A 19,111-nucleotide genomic window follows, 5' to 3' on the forward strand; every position below is an offset into this window, starting at 1 on the left:
GGCAGCGTTAAATAGACGCAGGAGGTTATTAATAACAATAAAAGGACATGAAGTTGAGAAAGAGGTGGGGTTTGGTGGGGGCACTAGAAGTATTGGAGGAAGGGAGGGGGCAATTGATGAATATGATCTACATGGACTGCATGAAGCAGAAACATAAATGCATGGAACTTTCTAAGACCAAATAGGAAAACAGACCACTGTTTTAAAGACCTGTGTCTGTGCTGTGCAGGTATCGTAAGAGGTGCTTGCCATGCAAAGGCGATAGGTCAACATTCCATTTCTTCCCTCTTTATATATCCACAGCACATATGTGGTACTTTCAGATACCTCTATCTCTACGAAAATCCAACATGCCAACAAGCCCTGCTCAACTAAGACAACCTTCCCGAGAACCATGAGTTAACTCTCCAGATGACGCTTCTCTCGCAGGTTTCCAGGACCGGGCCACACGTTTGGAACGCGATGGCCTCACACTTGCTTTCGCCCTTGTGACATTTTCACAGCTCTCAGCAATATGCTTGTGTCACCGTCGGTGGCTCTGCAAATGATCGCAGTCCTTGTTGAGAGTCTGTTTTTCTGGGCCAGATCTGATACTGTGGACCTGGGGGAGGGAGGCACAAAGCCCAAGGCTGGCTCTTTTCATCTTCCGAAGGGAGAGAGCAGGCTCGTGGCCGCGTTCGTCTCTTTAAGGGGACTGATCTATGTACCTAGCTAGAGCGTGCAACATGTTCAAAGTTGACATTCGAATACAAAAGTGCATTAATTCCAAACCAGAGTTGGCATCGTCGGGTAGCAAAAGGATCACTCTGCTTTAAGTGATCACAGAGGTGTTTGTGATTCTGTTTTGCTTTCATGATAGGCTGTTATTCTGTCTGTGATTTATTTAATGCTACATCTCCAGCCTGCAAGAGAACTCTCAATTATTGTAACAGTTTCCATGGAAACATATGATCTATTCTCTCTTATTTGCTCACTGTTCCCTAACGATCCATTCTCCCACTACCCCTCTAAGCCCCTCTCCAGCCTCAGTTCTTTCCAGAAGCCCCCATGGAATTTCCATTTTCCATCAGCAATTCTCCTGCCTGTACTGTTAAGTTATCAAAAGCATGTGCACGGTACACTGACTTTTGAGTTAACAAGGACAAAAATAAGAATGGTAAATGAGCCTAGGGAGACTAGAATGAAGCAAATTCAATTAAGGAAAGTTCACACATGGAGGCCGAGTCAGCGAGGGGCCACAGGAGTGGGCAAACTTGAGTGGAAGCAAGACTCCCCAATGTTTATACTCTTAATATAATTTTAATTGTAAGCCATGTAAATACAAGGCTGGCTTGAAATATAATTGGGGAAGAAAGAAATGAGGAAGGACTGTGTGTAATTATAGAGTTTCTTGGGTGGTGACAATCTTGAGACTGTGCTGATTGTTGTGACAAATTAGAAACCACTGGAGGATTGTATTGGTTATGTGGGGAGAGCATAATGGTATGAAAATTACATCCCCAAACTTGTGTGTGTGTGTGTGTGTGTGTGTGTGTGTGTGTGTGTGTGTGCTCACATATGTATTGTGTATGACTCAATTTTATCTTCTATGAGTTGGTGGTCTTACTATGCTGCCCACCTGGCCTGACTCCTGAGCTCAGGCAACCCTTTTGCCTCAGCTTCTTGTGTAGCTACGTGTGTGTATTACTGCACCCAACTTAAAACTTAATTTTTGAAGCTCCTACATAAGACTGGGTGTGGTGTTACTCTTCTGTGATCTCTGCACCTGAGTGGATGAGGCAGAAGGACCGTAGGAGGTTCAAGGCTCACCCATGTGACATAGGTCAAACCTCAGAAATAGCATAATACAAGACTCCCTACTGGACTCAGCCTGTCAGAATTCCCTCTTCCTTTCTCCTTCATCCTTGGGGGAACTGCTTTACTTTGAAATCCATTCTTCCTAACATTTTAAACGCCCTGACTCTCCCCTTAATATTTCATCTCTAGGCTTTCATAGAGCCCTTCATTCCCACCAAGTGGCTCCCTTCTTCCTGTTCGCTTTCCTTCCTGGTCCTGTCTAGGCACCGTGTTCACTGACTCGGTTGCTACATTTTTCCTGACCACTTGTTTACTACATGCTAGCCTCTGTGGGCTGCGGCAGGCTGTGTGACCATACTCTAATTCACTACTCCCCTAAACCAGCCCTAGTCTTACTCTCAGTATGATTCACCACCCCACATGCAAACTGCTTGTCACTGCTGGGAAAACTCATCCAAGAAGTGTGGACCACAATCGGCTGCCTACTGTGTAACCTGATGGAGCTCAGCGCTCCTTGGCCACCCCCTTGGTTGTCTGTCCTTTCTTTCCATTCTCATTCCATCCTGAGGCTCTTCAAACTCTAAGACAGCATTTCAGACTCTTGAATGGACCTCAACAGAAAACCTGGTCATAGGCAATAGAAAATACAAGCATTAAACCTAGATGTTGAATTAATCAAGTCCATAATTCTGAAATTGGGTATTGGCTATAACAGGGAAGAGTCCTTCTCTTGGGTCACTTTAGCAGAAAGAGCAACAGACCAGCATGTAAATGGGAGTATTATTCATTAATGGTTTCCAGGAGAGGAGAAAATAAAATGGAGAATGGCTGGGCAAGGGGGCACATGCTTAAAATCCCAGCACTACGAGGAAGGACTGACACAGGGAGACTATGGGTTGGAGCCCAACCTGAACTATGTAGCAAGACCCTATGTCAAACAAGAGAATTAATGGATAACTGCTTTAAGTTGGTGGTCAGGGAAAACCTTACAGAAGTGGTTTCCTAATAGAGATGTGAATTAGAAGAGCCAGCCATGCAAAGACCTGAGGGTCTTGTGTCAACCAAGCTCCACGGGAAGAAGAAAACTGGCTTGATTCAGGCACCCAGCAGCCACCATTAAATCTAGAACATGCTGGGCAACAGGAGAAGAAACAGTAAAGACGTCAAGGAGCGAAGAAGGACGAGATCATAAGGGTAGCGTAAGCCACGAATGAGAATGGAGCGGACAACGCATCGAGCTGTGGCAAGAGAGAAAACTTACAGGAAGCTTGTAAACAAACTGCTACAGCTGCTAAGCGAGGAGCGTACTGATTATGGGTGCTGAGGTGGCGAGGGACACCAGTTAGGAGCTTTCACGGTGGTTTGGCTGAGGGCCGTGTTGTGGAAGATGGAGTAGAGGTAGTAGGTGCTGAGTAGGCTTTGATTGACCCAACAGGATTGGCAAGTAGACTGTATGGAGCATGGAAGGGTACCGGTGGTATAAGGACAAAGATGGAGAACGTAGGGGGACTCAGGGATAACTCAGGTTGCTGGTTTACGTTTCAGAGACGACAAAGAAATTTATATTTTTTGCACACCTGAGTTCACGGGACAAGATTTATGCCAGACACCTTTGTGGCACACTCAGGGATTCAAAGACTCCAAACAACACTAAACAAGTCAGGAATACTTATAACACAATCTCAAGTCTGGTAAAACAGCGTCTCGCGGTGTCTATAAAAGCATGCAGGATTGCTCTACGAGTCCCAGGGTCATCCTTCGCTGTGCTGTTGCTCAGGAGGAGCTGTTCCCAGTCTCGGCGGCCACCGTGCTCTCTTCCAAAGGCAAACCCGACCGTGTCACTTCTAAGTCTAAAAACTTCCAATGGCTCCCCGCTGCACTGTGAGTAAAAGCCAGGCGTACCTTCCTAGCTCATCGCCCTCAGCACGATCAGGCCACTGCTTCCCTTTGCTACCTCCTGTCCTCTGCTCACGTCACCATGGGCCCAGTGCCTCCTGATGGGACCTAGACTATCCTCCTGCTCACGTCACTGTGGACCCAGTGCCTTCCGGTGACACCTAGAATGCGCCAAGCCCTTCCCACCTTGGAATGCTGGCACTGCTGTTCCCTCTGCTGGAACAGTCTTTCCTTGCTCTGGCTTACTTCAAGAGACTGAGTCTTATGAATTCCAGGCTGGCCTTGAACTCACTATGCAGCCGAGGAGGAGCCCTCTACCTCTACCTCCTGATGCCTAAATTTTGAAGTTATGGATATGTGCCTCTATGTCTGGATTATGCAATGCTAGGGACCAAATCGGGACTTCATGCCTTCTAGGCAAACACTCTGATAACTGAGCTATGTTCTCAGCCCCTCCTTCTTTGTTCTGAATGCATGGCTGGCTCGTTTCTCCTCTCCAGATCATGTGAGTGGGTCCCCTCTCAGTTTATATGTGAGATAAGCCCCTATTCACCTTCTTCACAATGTTCAGCACAGGCTGCAACCTGGGTTTATTTATGTTCACCTCTTTTCCCACCATAGGGACATCTGCTCCATCCAAAGTGGATGCAGCCACCAAATCACTCTGTACCTTGCCAAAGCTGCCTTTGCCCAGCACCATCAGGAAGTTAAAATCGGTCAGTTTCATCCGGTCCCTGTTGCCATTGTTGTCAAATTTGGAGATGGTGTTGGCTGTCTTTTCTTCTGGAGCTTTGGTACCCTGGTTGATCTTGGCTCTCTGGAGGAAGAAATAAACAGAATACAGAATGAGGGCTGGGAACACGCTGTAGGAAGATACATGGGCTCAGCAGATGCTGTGGTTCCTACAGTCAGAAACCTAACTTCTGCAACGCACAACTGCATTGCTCTGCAAATGTACACCTTGAGGCCATCCTGGGCCCCTCTCATTATCCCTCCAATCACGTCCTTCCCTGGGAGGTGCATGTTTCCTTGGCGACCCTGGAATTCATCAACTTCTTTCCCTGTCTATCAGCACTGCCTGTTAGCATCTATCTGTCACCCAGAGGACCCACATTGGTTCCCTCCAAGCTTCACAGTCACCAACATGAAACTTCTCATACAAGCGAGTCAGCCACTACCCAAAATGCTTCAGCTCGCAGTTGTTGAGAGAGTAAGCGCTCTTTCCCCAAAGCTGCTGAGCCTGTGTAAGAGAGCCAGCCCTTCCCAGCTGCTGTCCAGACACAGCTGTTGGTAATGTCTGTCCTCATTGTCTTGACTTTCTTCACACACGCTTGTTTCGTGACATCTGTTTTCCTTCACACCAGAGTGTAAGCTGCTGGAGGACACGGGCTTTGCCAGTTTGGTTTTCACTGATTCTCGGGTATCTGGATGAGTATGCGGAGCAGAACAGGCAATGGAGTGCACCTGGCAAAGGAACGTTCTATACCTCAGTCCCCATGAGCACTGACAGTGGCAGTGCCAAGCATGAGCCCCGGTACACAGCAGACCCTGACCCTGTGAATGGCTACCATTATTATTGTTTCCTTAGTTCATGTCTTTTGGTAACAAATGGGCAATAAAATGCTTCCTGGAGTTCTCTCTCTCTCTCTCTCTCTCTCTCTCTCTCTCGTGTGTGTGTGTGTGTGTGAGAGAGAGAGAGAGAGAGACAGAGACAGAGAGACAGAGAGACAGAGAGAAACAGATAGAGGATAGATAAATAGACAGATGACTGATGAGAGAGAGAGAGAGGTGTAAATTTTTGTAAATGGAAATGGGGATGTGAGTGTGTGCATGACACAATCACAAGTGGAGGTCAGAAGACACCCTCAGTGTCAGCCTTCACCTACTTTGCTGGAGGCAGGGTCTGTCTTAGCCTTTGCATCTGTGTGCACCAGGCTAGGCTGGCCTGCTCTCAAGTTAGTTTCCAGGGATTCGCCCACCTCTGCCTCCCCTCCCCACAGGAGCCCTGGGATTACAAATGCACATCATAACCACTCCTGGTTTTACATGAGGTGGCGGAGAGTCAATCTCAGGTCCTTCCGATTGCGCACACACTTTACTAACCGAGCCATCTCCCCAGCCCCTTCCTGGGGTTTTGAATGCAAATGGAAATGACTCATCCAATCAAGGGACTCCCACTGAGAGTCTGCTACACACCCGGGCTCTGCTGGAGGTGCCCAGGGTAGATCAGGGGGCAGAAGAGACACTGATGCTCAGATGATGCGCATCGTGCAGGGACAATGTCCTCCACGCTGACTTTCAAGAAAGATGTCAGCTGTAACCTAGGCCGACATTCAGTGAGCGAGACTGCTCAGCTTTTCATCTTCTTAGTTAGTGCTTTAAAAAAAAATTGAAGTTGAGACCAAGGGAGATAATTCAGTTGGAATAGTGTGTGCCTTGTAAACACACAGACCTGAGTTGCTGCCTCAGAATCCACATTTCAAAGGGCATGGTGGTATATGCTGGTAATCCTAGGGCTGGAGAGGTGGAGACAGGAGGATGGGGCCCTAGGGCTCACTGTCCAGTAACTTAGCCTACACAGTGAGCTCCAGGCCAGTGAGAGATCATGTCTCAAAATAAAGGTGGATGGTGTTTGAGGAAGGTCACCCATGGTTGTCCGCTGGCTGTGCACATAAACACATGTGTACCTGCACACAAATGATCATGCCTACACAAATAAATAAAATATGTAAATAATTGAGATGCAAACAGTAAAATGCATAGATCTTGAGTACATAATTCTGTGGGTTTTGACAATTCGATACATAGCCATACACCAAACAATATACGGAACAAGACCAACTCCCCAGGGAGGTTTGCAGCTGATCGTCCCTCACAAACAGCGAAGACAATCGTTGCTCATAGGTCGGCTTTGTCTAATTCTTGAATTTCATCCATATAAAATCAAAGTACAAAGACCCTTTCATGCCTTCTTTCCTCCTCTCATCAGAACATTCTGGAATCCCTTTTCACTGAGTTGCTGAGAAATCATTGCTGGTATTAATCATTCTTCTGTTGATGGGTCTTGGTGGTGTTTGAGGCTGCTAACAAAACAGTTGTCCCAGTACACAAACTAGTGTTATAGTAAGACATGTTGATGTTTAAGCCCCAAACACCCAACAAGCAGCTCCTATGGGCTAAGGGCAAAGGAGAGACATTTGAGAGACAAAGGCATGGAGTCCCTGAGAGGAGGAGGTGATTCGAAGCCTGAGACCATATCATTGGGGTGGAGACTTCACATAAGAGAGGTGTCCCAGACAACAGTTGTCTGTCTTTCTTGGGCCATATCCTCATGCCAACCCAAATCCTCCCCCCAGCCTCCTGGTTTTTTCCTGACTGATCCAATCTCCCCTGCCCCCTCCCATCTCATTGCGTCATCACCGGGTCTCCTATTTCCTCTGTAGCCGACCTGAGATGCACTGGACTCCCACGCTTGTTTCTCACCCCACTCCCACCCCAGCCATTGGCTAGGCGTGTCCATCCACATGGAGGTCCTAGAGCACAGTTTCCTCTTAAAGGAAAAGCGAGAGATCATGCCTTTCCGTTTCTTCACTTGGATTTGTTTCAGTGGACTGGAATTAAGCTTTTTTTTCCATTTTACTTTTTAGTTTACATGCATAGGTATTTTGTTTGCAGGTGTGTCTGGGCACTGCGTGCATGCAGTGCCTGTGGAGGCCAGAAGGGGGCATCAGATCCCCTGAAACAAGCACTACAGGCTGTTGTGAGCCACATGTGGGTGCTGGAATTTGAACCCTGTCCTCTGGAAGAGCAGCCAGTGCTCTTAACCACTGAGTCATCTTTCCAGGCCCCTAGATAACTGATTTAAAAAAAAAAAGTCCTTAGGGGTCTGTATTTGTGAATTGTGGTTTAGATAAGATTCCCATGCTGAAGCTTGGTCCTCAGTATGACCAAGGACGATACGACCTTGTGGGAAGTGAATGGGTGGCTAGGATGCTGCCCTTGGGAAGAAATGGTGCTTGTCCCATGGGTTATTTCTCTCTAAAGCAGGCTTCAGGAAGCAAAGCCACTATGTGCTTGAACCCCTTCCACACACATCCACTTCCTTTCCTGTTTCTCTCCCATGATGGGACTCAGCCAAGGTGGTTCTCACCAGAGGCCACACTGATAGGGGCCATGCAGCTTTTCAGCCCCCAAAATTGTGTCTTAGGGAGGACCTTTTCTTCTAAATTACCTAGCGTCAGTACTTTGTTACAGAAATAGCATATCAGTTCAATATTAGAACCAAAAGAAGAAGTTTATTCTATCCACCGCTGTTGTCACTTTAACATTTATCAGTTGCCAACTGTCAAAAATCAGGAGAGGTCTTACAAAAATCTAGAATTGGGCCGGAGGCGTGGCTCGGTACGAGAGCACCTTCACAGCAGGCATGAGGTCCTGTGTTCTCTCCCTCGTACCAAAAACAAAACAAAACTGCAAAACCAGACTCCCAGCCTCCTCTGAAGAAGTAGCCTGGTGGGCTTCCTCCCTGTTAAGGTGCCTGGTTCCTGAAAGCATTTAGGATTGTTCCCATGAGCCTCCTGGGGACAAGAACCTGTCATACAATTTTCTAGAGATCCCAGAGTTGCAGGTGCCTCGCGGGTCCTGCATCAAAGACAGTGACACCGAAAATGGCAGCCACAGCAGAAACAATCCTCCACTGGCGGCTGCCTTTCATGTCTGCACGGAGGCAAAGCGGAAGGCAGCCCTGCCGAGTGGAGCTGGGTCCCTTTGCATTATGTCCTAGTGAACCACAAAAACTCCAGGCTCCGTCTCAGATGATCAACACCCGACTTCAGGCCCCTCTGCACCCTACCTCTCCGGGGAGCCTCCCAATGCACTCCCAGCTACCCCAAAAGGCCAGAAAGCAAGGGGTGCACCTGGAGAGGCTCCCACCCACCCCAGGAGCATGTACTGAGCTCGGTTGATTTCCAGGGAGGATCTGGCAACATCATTACCAGTATTCAACACCGGGATGCTTATGCTGTACCAGATGCTTCCAGAGGCATGATGTCATCCAGTCCTCACGTAATCTCGGGCAGTTAGACTGTCAGAGTCCCTGTGTTACAGACGATGCGTTGAAAGCTCGGGCAGAATAACTTCCCTGCTGCAAGTAAGACTTAAAGCCAGGCAGCTCGAGCAGACTCTCGGGTGTGGTCCACCTCTGGGCTGCTGTCTACAAAGACCTGCCACTTAGTCCCCCACCCCTGAGCTCATCTTATCAGGGGTCGGTGCCTCCACTAGTGAGGGAAAGGGGCTATGGGTAAGGCCCCAGCTCCTGTCCCTGGGTGGGGGCGCTCAACAAGGGAACTCGCAGCGTTTTCATTTTTGGAAGACAGGTGGTTATTAAAGTCTAGCTGCTTGGAGCAGGGACAGCTTGGTCTGACGGTCATCGTCAGTAGCAGCAGATCCACACAGCCACAGGGCAAATCACTGAGGAAAAATCTCCCCAGACTGAACATGTACAGACCCTTTGCCTTTGGTCCCCAAACAGTACAGCAGTAGCCATTTAGAGACCACTGCATTGCAATGTGCATTCTAGGTCGTCTGGGTGGTTAAAAGCATATGGGAGATTATATATATATGGCCTTCTCTGTGGAGAATTTGGTGTCTCCAGGTTGGGTATCTCCTGAGGGCAGGGAGCTCTGGAACTAATCCCTCACTGACATAAAGGGCGGCTGTCTTTGTCTTCTCTCTCTCTCTCTCTCTCTCTCTCTCTCTCTCTCTCTCTCTCTCTTCCTTTTCTTGCCTTAACTCCTCATCACCCTGCTCCTCACAAGGCTTATAGGAACCAGTTCCCAAATCAAGTGCTATCACTAACTGACTGACTGGTGTTTTTGAGCGAGGGTCTTCCTGTGTAGCCCAGACTGGTCGCAAACGCTCTGTTCTCCTGCTTCTGCCTCCCAAGTGCTTGGAACAGGAGTGAACCTCCTATTCCAGGCTTGGGACCTGTATCATTTATTTTTAGAGAAATTCAAACCCATGGCCATGACCAGCTCTGGGGCCTTCAAAAGTTACTTCACTTCTCGTGCCTCAGTTTTTTCTGCTGAAAGAGGAATTGGTGTGACCCCAGTGTAGCTTTCCCGGCTGTGACTAGGAAGGCACACTCAGAGTGACACACAGTGTGTCCTAAGTACTTTGTTAAGTAGCTGGATCCTAAAAAGTGAGCCATCTCCCCTAGCCCCCACACACATGCAAAGCCAGAGACAGAGGATGCCCTCCAGAGGACGGTCTGGAATGTCCACTCATTGCATCCAGCACGACCCACCACAGAACACTATCACCCCAATTCTGGCAGTCCCAGTCACCCCTGATAAGACGCTTGAAGGTAATTCCTGACTCATTCTGGGTGCTAATTGCTCATTGTGCGGGGATTACATTTCTCACGCTCAAGGTCAAGAAAAATCCCTCTGTGTGCCTGAGAGCGATTTCAGTCCGTTGGAAGCGCTTTCTTTTTTTTTAAATCAACAGCTATGGTATGGAGAGATTATAATTCAGCCATAAACAAGTATTTGCAGGCTCCTGCTAGGGATAAAGGGACATATTTTGTCGCATGCAGATAAAACAACCCTGTACTTCAAGCCAATTACTGTCTCAGACAAATGCTCTATTCGCATAGAAAATGTTTTCTTTGGTGTTTGGAAATGTCACCCCTGCAGCCCCAGGACAGAAGGAACCGTTTTTGTGAAGCTGAGACTTCATTTTCTATAAGAGAATACCGGCCTTGTTTTAGGTTTTTTGTTTTTTGTTTTTTTTTTTTTTTTCACCCGTAATCATAACAGCCTCAGCCAACAGATACTGCCAGCCCAGAATGCGTTCTCTGGAAGTCTCGCCTTCCAGTTCTTTTCTGAAAACATCCAATTCACAGCTCCGTGTGGTGGGAAGGATCTTTTATCAAGTCACTCAGACTCACATGCATGGCCACCAAGAAAAAGACCTTCAGTGATCAAGATCATTCATTGTAAATGTTAGTCACTTTGTCACTGAGACCAGCGCAGGATAGACACACTTAAAGGTGGAAAATGTATTTGGCTCCCAGTTTCAGGGGAATCTGCCCACACTCTCTTGGCCCTGTGCACCCAGGCAGGGCATCATGGTAGCAGGTGGGTGTGGCATGGACATCTACTTTTATCATGGTGGACGGGAAGCAGAGAGTAAGACAGGAAGAATCTAGCTAGGGACAAGACAACTACAGAGACCCACTACAATGCCTAGTTCCTTCCGTTGAAGTTTCTAGAACTTTCCACAATAAAGTTACCACCAGGGACAAAGCATTCATAAGCCTGTGGGAACACTTTAGATTCAAACTATGGCAGTGGAGGGGGATGATTGGCCAGCCCAAGGCCAGTGCATTCATTTCCAGGGAGACCCCAGGGCATCTACAGCATCTAGTATTGTCCAGACTGTGGAGGACCCAGGCTCAAGACAAGGGCCCTTGGGTACTCCAGTACCAGGTGCCTAGTCGAGTGTGAAGCAAACATGCTTCTTGGAGTGAATGCCACAGCCTGTCTTAAAGCCATTGCCACCAGAACTCTGACCTTAACCACCCCCAAGTTCTCCTGACATTCACCCCTTCCCCACCATGCCATCCTGTCCTCTGATCTCATCCATGCCACAGCCTCACCTGGGACTCACCCCTCCCCCCCCCCACATGCACATACTACCCTGTCCTCTGACCTCACCCACTCCCCAGCCTCACCTGGGACTCACCCTTTCCCAACCCCCACATGCCACCCTGTCCTCTGACCTCACCCACTCCGCAGCCTCACCTGGCACTCACCTCCCTTCCCCAGACTCTGCTCCCACTGACCTTCCTCTAGAGTGAGCAGGTGACTGCCTACCAAGACCTGATCAGTGGCCCCCAGACTCGGTGCATTAGACTGTGTGAACCAAGGACCAAGTTTCCCACATGAAAATACTTTTAAATCATGTGATGCACACATGTCATGCATAGTCGCAGCCACTTTCCCTTCCCTTCGCAAAAAAAACAGCCTTGAACATCTCCCTTTGCAAAACTGACGTGTGTCTGTACACCTCACCTCACGGTTGCTGACATGAGGAGAGCCCTGGTCCCAAACCTCAAGGTCGCTGACATGAGGGGAGCCCTGTCCCGAACCTCATGGTCACTAACGTGAGGGGATCCCTGGTCCCAAACACAGGAGAAAAGCCTGCCTGAGGTGGGAACAAGCAGCAGTAGAGTCTAAGGTCAGATCCAGTCACCATGAGGTGAACAAAATCATTGTGAGGATCTGTCTGCACGCGCTTTCATAGAGTCACGAGGGCGGTCAATCTATTTGAAAACAGTACAACTCCACCTGCTGATAGACCCAAATTCAGAATTCTAACAAAACGTATCTCTACTCTGTCCACTTCTTCATTATTACTATTCCAGTCCAAATCAGTATCACAAAGACCCGGCCATGAAGGGTCTTGAAGTATACATAGGAGTTTTCTAGGGCCTGGAACAACATTGCAAATGCTCAGAGTCACGGAAAGTCTCTCTCTCTCTCTCTCTCTCTCTCTCTCTCTCTCTCTCTATCACACCACAGACAAGATAAAAAGATCACAGTGATACAGTGTATCAGGTTTCCATAGAAAAATATGATGAAAAAACAAAACCTCACCTCAAACTTCTGCCGCAGCTCTTCACTGCCCTCGCTTCCCTCCGGCGGCACAGGCACATTGAAGTACTCGCCCTCTTCCTGGCTCAGTAGCTTGAACCTGATGGGAGACAAGTGGTTGTAGGAAGTCTGTGTCTGTGTGTAAGAGCATCAAGCTGGGCAGAAGGCCTGCCTTAAAACAAACAATCAAACTGGTGAGGGCTGGGGAGACAGCTCAGTGGGGTAAAGGGCTTGCCATGCAAGTGTGAGGACTTGAGTTCAAATCCCCAGAGTGCACATAAAGGTGGGCAAAGTGACGCATCTGTAAGCTTAGCGCTGTAAGCTCAGAGAAGGAGGCTGAAACAGGAGAATTCCCCAGAAACAGCTCAGCAGGCAGCTCACGCTGAGCAACAACACTACCTCAGGCAAGGTGGAAGGTGAGGCCAGGACCTCTGCCTGCTGGCTGTGGCCAGCCTGTGCCTGCACAGGTGCACACCCAGCTCTGCCAGTTAGTCACTCGGCTGCTCTCTGCTGAGGCAAGCTAGTAGACCTCCTGGGTGCGCTTTCCTTCCCCGCCCCTCCCGTCCGCTCCCTTCCAACAAGACCGCAGACCTCACAGTGCTGTTTTCCCCAGCAGAGGTGGGATGAGGGGCCCTGTGTTTGATCTCTGGAGGAACAGGGTCCCTGTGAGTATGAAGGCAAGCCCTGGCATTACACAGTGCCTGGCTTCGGTTCCACCCTACCCCTTACTCCTTTGAATGACTTTGGATACAGAGTCCATCTGAACCTTTGCACTTTGCACCTACACACTGGAGCAGAAGTCCCTTCTGCACAGAACTGAAAGGTGGTGTTGGTGAAATCAACGCAGCCCCAGTTCTCAATAAACAGCATCATCTCGGTCACCGTTAATGGTGACAACGGTCTGATAATACACGTGGGAGCTTTGACTTACTTTTTTAACCACTAGGATACTGACCACAGGACATAAAGAAAAAAGTGAGGAAGGAAGGAGGACACTCAAAGGTGAAGGGGAGGCCCCCAAGCTCCTCTCTCCAACAGTTATTCCTAAAAATTAGCATATATGATGTATGTACAAATATTGAATCTTAATCTTAAGACTTTATAGGAGTAATAGGAGCCTCTAAGCCTCACAGTGGCTACCCAGCCCTCTCTCCCCGAATCTCTAAAAGCTATAGAACTAAAAACGTGTGCACATCTGCTGTGTGCACATCTGCTGGAACCCAGGAGTCCCAGGAGTTTCTACGAGGTGATGTCATCGGTCATGGGGGAACACAGGATGGTGTGTGGCTAGCTTCGCCTTTCATAAGCCTTTTTATGGGTTCTGCTAAATGTGCACATTATTTTGACTTAATGTTCTTCATTAAAATAATTGGATTTTAACTGGGTGGTGGTGATGCATGCCTTTAATCCCAGCACTCGGGAGACAGAGGCAAGGGGATCTCTGTGAGTTTGACGCCAGCCTGGTCTTCAGAGTTAGTTCCAATTTAGCTATGCCACATGGAGAAACCCTGTCATGAAAAATAAAAAGGGGGGGGGATTCAAAAAATAGTAAGTTCACATTTAAAGTTTGTCTTTTGTGTTGAGGGAAAAAAAATTAACATGTACAAAGTGCTAGATTCAACTGCTGATGAAGGAATTGAAATAGGCGGGGGAGAACAAAGGAGAGGAGGAGGGGGAAAGGGAGAGGAAGGAGAGAGAGAAAGAGAGAGAGAGAGCGAGAGAGAGAGAGAGAGCGAGAGAGAGAGATTCTCTGTAGCTCTGGGGCCTGTCCTGGAACCACTGTTGCTTTTTTTAAAGTAAAAGGTGACTGTTAAAAAGAAAGGCGGAGTGAGGGACACAGCCCAGAGGGTGAAGTGTCTGTGGTGTGAGCCTGAAAACCTGAGTTTAGATTCCCAGCACAAAGGAACAGAGTTGGGTCCCTAAATCCTGGCACTGGGAGGCAGAAACAGGAGGCTCTCAGGGACTCTCAGCCAATTGGTGAGTTCCAGGCTCAATGAGAGACCTTGTTTCCAACCACCAAGTAAAGAGCAGTGACCGAGAAAGATGTGGAATGTCAACCTCTGGTTCCACGTGTGCACATGGGCAAGCATCACACACACACACACACACACACACACACACACACACACACACACACACGGGTTGGCAGGGGCAGGGCTGTGGTGTGGATGTGGAACATCCCTCGTGAGCCCCGTGTTTTGAATTTGCACACTGCAGTGTTCTGTTCAGAAGCTGTGGAACGTTTTGTGCATGAAACCCAGCTGGAGGAAGTAGGTTACCAGAAGCATTATCTCGGGAGGTTCTATCCAGCCCCTAGCTTCTGCCATGCACTTGGCATCCCTGGCCCACTAGGGTGTGGAGAGCTGACCTCCTCCTCCTCATCCTCAGCCACCATGATACTCAGCATAAGCACATGAGACCAATCAACTGTAATGTGAGCTTTCTGAAACTGTGAGCCAAAATTAATCGTTATCCTGTGAGTCGTTCTGTTGGGTAGAGTTTAGTCCAAAGAGGCACAGCTCTTCTACAGTCTAACCTGAGCCCTCCCCGCTTTCCAGATGGGACCAGCAAATGGGTGAGCATCCTAGGCATCTGCCAGCAGCCCCCAGTCCTTCTCTCGGCAGTACTAGGATCAGAGCGGACAAATCAGTAGAAGTCACTATGATCCAAAGTCATACTTGGTCTCACAATTCAGACAATACAGTTCACCAGCTTCCATAGGTACCGGGAACCCCAGCTACTGACAAGCTTGGATCAGATAAGCAAGGGGTAAGTAAGGGTCCCATGTCCCCACATCCGGAAGGCTGGGAGAGAGATCAGGTCCTGGAGCAGGTCTGCCACCAGCAGTGTGACTCAGACTATACACACTCCTACTGCACCCATGAAAGGACACCTGTACCCTAGAAGAAGAGAACAGGAACTCAGAGCCAAAGGAAAGACGACACTTCTCCATCAGCAGGGATACTTGTCTGCTGTCTCTAGCTGTGCCCCCCACCCCGCCAGGGAACAGGATACCTGGTCTGCACAAAACAGAATTCTGAGACCTTGTAAAAGGCTCCTGGCTCCCTTATTTGCATCTGAGGACTATGGCAGGGACACCCATCACTGCTGTGCCCATCCTCCTACCAGGAGAGATGAAGGCATCAGGACACATGGAAATGTAGCCATCAGAAAGAAAGCAACATAGAAGCAGTGGACCGGGCCACCCGGGAACACAGCAGCTGAAGGGAAGACCCAGAGAATGTCTAATTCATATTTTCAAAGGGAACCAAGAACAGAGGACAATCTGAAATTAGGAAAGATTGTTTCAGAAGAAAAATCCAATCACTGAATTTCAAAATCCGCTGGAGACAGTGAACACAGGATGGATAATTTGGACAATTAGGGAATTAGAAAACAGAGCCGGGAAACGTCTCTGGCCGTTGCCTTGATATTTATCACATTAGCTTAGAGTAACATAGATGCTTTCTGCACACTAAGAAAAATACAGACGTGTGAGTTCGAGGCCAGCCTGCTCTCCAAAGCGTGTTCCAGGACAGTCAGGGCTTTTAAACAGAGAAACGCTGTCATGAAGAAAAGGAAAAGGAAAAGAGAGAGAGAGAGAAAGGGAGGAAGGGAGGGAGGGAGGGAAGGAAGGAAGGAGAAAAGGAAGGAAGGAAGGAAGGAAGGAAGGAAGGAAGGAAGGAAGGAAGGAAGGAAGGAAGGAAGGAAGGAAGAAAATTATGAAGGAGAGCAGCAATTAACATGAGTGGAAAAACTGCATAACACACAGTTGGGAAAACCCTCAGCAGCGAGAGCTCTTTTTCTCCAAAGTGCTGGAGACTAAACCCAGGCCTTCGTGTTTGCTGAGCAAGTGGCCTACAGTGAGCGGCATCCCCTATGAAAAGTTCTTAGGAATCAATGAGGAAAATGCGAAGTCAAGGCTGTCATTCACAAGTATCAGCAAATGGCAATCTGCAAATGACAATGCTTAGCATAATTAGAAATAATGAATGAGCATGGTCCTTGCATTGAGTATTTGACATATACAGAACCAAGAGTTGACAACTGAGGGTGAAATAGTACTCTCACACATTCATCAGATGGAGATTTAAAAAAAAAAAATACAGGATGTATTGGCACACATCTTATCGACACTCGCGTTCTTAGAGCCATCCGTTTCAGTCTTGTGGGTTTATTAGGATGTGATTAAAGCTGGACACAAAGAGTTGAGCTGCCAGTTTGTTATCAGGGAGCTATTTTTCACAGATATGCATTTCCCACATAGAATAAGCGGCTGTCTGACGAAGGCAGTCCCGCCCCGTGGGTCGCACGAAGCTGTGAGAAATGATGTCTAAGAGCAGCTCAGAGAGCTCAGAGGACAAAGAACCTGATGTCAACCAAGAGGATGGAGTTGGGTGCCCTAGGACTCATACAAAGCCAAGTCCAGCAGCAAGCATCTATCACCCTTCCTTGCCCAGAAGCTCACCGGTCACCCGGCTTGGTGTATCGGCAGCGAACCACTCTGCCCCAGACAAACTAGGAAACGCGGATGAACACCAGGGACCCTCCCTTCCGTGTGCATGCCATGGCACACAAGCACCAGCCCCACACGAGTATTCACACACATGGGCAGTGGTGGCACACGCCTTTAATCCCAGCACCCAGGAGGCAGGAGCAAGCGGATCTCTGTGAGTTCGAGGCCAGCCAGGTCTACAAGAATCTTCAACACACATGAACATGCATGTACATACTACACCCATACAAATACATTTTGTAAAAATGCTGCTTCCAAGGCTATTAAGTGCTGGGAACGGGTTCATAATACACTGTGAGATTCTGTTTTTATTTTTGCAGGCATACACAGAGGTGGAGGGATGAAGAAGGGAGAAGGGGCAAATAGGTCTTAGCTTCCCTACTCAGAGCACACACACCAGGTCTCTTCCTTGCTGGCTTATGTTTCCCAAGCTGCTTCAAGATGCCTGCAGTTCACCAGACATGGGCCTCAGAGCCTTTGCATGCAGTGCTTTCTCCCTGGACAGCAGCAGGGCCCAGGTCAGACACCCTGCCAAACGTCACCTTGCCACTAAGTGTTTTCCTGAGAAAGGACTGAATGAAATGTACAAACCAGCTGTGTTCCCAGTATCCCCTCTCCTTGTTCTTATGTCTCCTGATAGCATTTGCTTATCGCCTGGAACATGCCATGTTTGGTTTTCTTGTTGTTGTTGTTTTGTTTTGTTTTATTTGCTAATGTAAAAATGTTTTTCCTTTTCTCCACCTAGAGAGACAGCTCCCTGGGGCTGAAGATCTGTGTCTGTTTAGTTCTCTTGTGTCTCCTAAGCACAGAGGGTTCTGGGCTGTGGATTTCCAAAGAATGAACAAGCGCTGGCACGGATGCCATCAGTGAAGTGAGGTGACCTGGGTGGGGGCGGGGTGGGGGAGCATTCACAGCAACAACGATAACTCCATGTCAGATAATAAGCCAGGAAGAGTTACACAGTGGGCGATCTTACTACATTCATAGAAAAAGAACAACAGCAATAGAAATGAAAGGAAAAGGTTTCGAACAATTTTACTGAGAAAGCCATGACAAGCGTTATACATTTCTCTTAAGCAAATAAGAAGAAAATATAAAAGCACAAAGGGTTCATAAACCATGAAGATGGGGAGCTCATCGATGCTGAGATGCACCCTACAGACAATAAATACAATTTTTATTCAAACGCCGATAGGATATTTAGGGACATTGAATGTAGACTGAGTTTAGTTGAAAGAAAGGGAGAAGTGGGAAGGAAAAAGCAAGAGGCTGGAGAGATGGTTCAGTAGTAGCACTGGGAGTCACACCCAGGTCCTCTGTGAGAGCACCAAGTGCTCTTAATGGCTGAGTCATCCTCCCTGCCCCAGGAGCACATATTTAAACGCAAAGCTATTTCTCAAGGTTAAAGCATATGCCTGCACATAAGTGTATAAGAAAGGAAATGAAAAACATAATGGCAGAGCCGGAAACAGCAACAAAAGTCAGGATGTGAAATGCCACAACTTAAAGGAATTGTCTACCCACCCAATAGGGTTTGTGATTTCTAAAGAACTGGGCAAGGTAAGAAGAGAAAACCAAACAGCAAAACACTCAACCGGAGCTCAAAGACAAACGCAAAATAAACAGACAGAGGGAAGAAAGCAGACGTAGATCTAAGACACAGTCCCAGAGCAGAGTCTTTGGAGGAAAACAAACCAAACAAGTAATACAGATGAATCTCCAGCAAAACCGAGAGGAAGCGGGGAGAAAGCATAAATAGACCCAATTAGGAGCACAGGGGAGCATTTGACAGCAGGTACAGGGCTGGCAACTACGAGGCAGATGAGTGGCCGGGGGCAGGTGTGGCACATCTGGAGGCTTCTCCAGCTGCCTCTGTGGGTTCTGCCACATGGTTTTAAGTCACAGCTGGACATCACTGGACAACCAGGGCACACTCGATGAGCTTCCTCGAGGTGTGAACATCATAGAGTGTGATAACCGAAATCTAGGTCACAGAGCTGCCTGCATACTTGAGCTCTGGGGTCTAGCCTGCGGCTCCTTGAGGCAAGTCTGCACAGCATGTTCCTGTCACCGAACACCCCAGAGGCACCGCTGCCGCACAACGGTATTTAGCAAGAGGATTTTTTTTTCCAGATCCTTTATTGACTTAGAGAACCACTGTCAACATCATTCACACTGCTGTAACACAGCAGGATGGTTAGAGGAGCCCATCTCCTGCCAGAGGGAGAGACTGAGTCTGCAAGGA

At 48.2% G+C, this 19,111-nt stretch overlaps 1 protein-coding gene across 2 annotated transcripts in view; it reads right to left on the reverse strand.

Moving 5' to 3' along the window:
* The window catches only part of Prkcb (protein kinase C beta), a 344,919-nt gene that overhangs the window by 86,599 nt on the left and 239,209 nt on the right, over nucleotides 1-19,111 (reverse strand). For both annotated transcript variants that reach the window (XM_087908489.1, XM_087908488.1), the window contains exons 8-9: nucleotides 12,354-12,450; nucleotides 4,364-4,510 (exon numbers count right to left, since the gene is read on the reverse strand). In XM_087908489.1, the coding sequence (XP_087764615.1) occupies nucleotides 4,364-4,510; nucleotides 12,354-12,450 (244 nt within the window). The remainder of the gene's footprint in view (nucleotides 1-4,363; nucleotides 4,511-12,353; nucleotides 12,451-19,111) is intronic.

The sequence above is a fragment of the Myodes glareolus genome, chromosome 7 (assembly GCF_982192425.1).
Source record: "Myodes glareolus chromosome 7, mMyoGla1.1, whole genome shotgun sequence".
Taxonomy (NCBI): Eukaryota; Metazoa; Chordata; class Mammalia; order Rodentia; family Cricetidae; genus Myodes; species Myodes glareolus.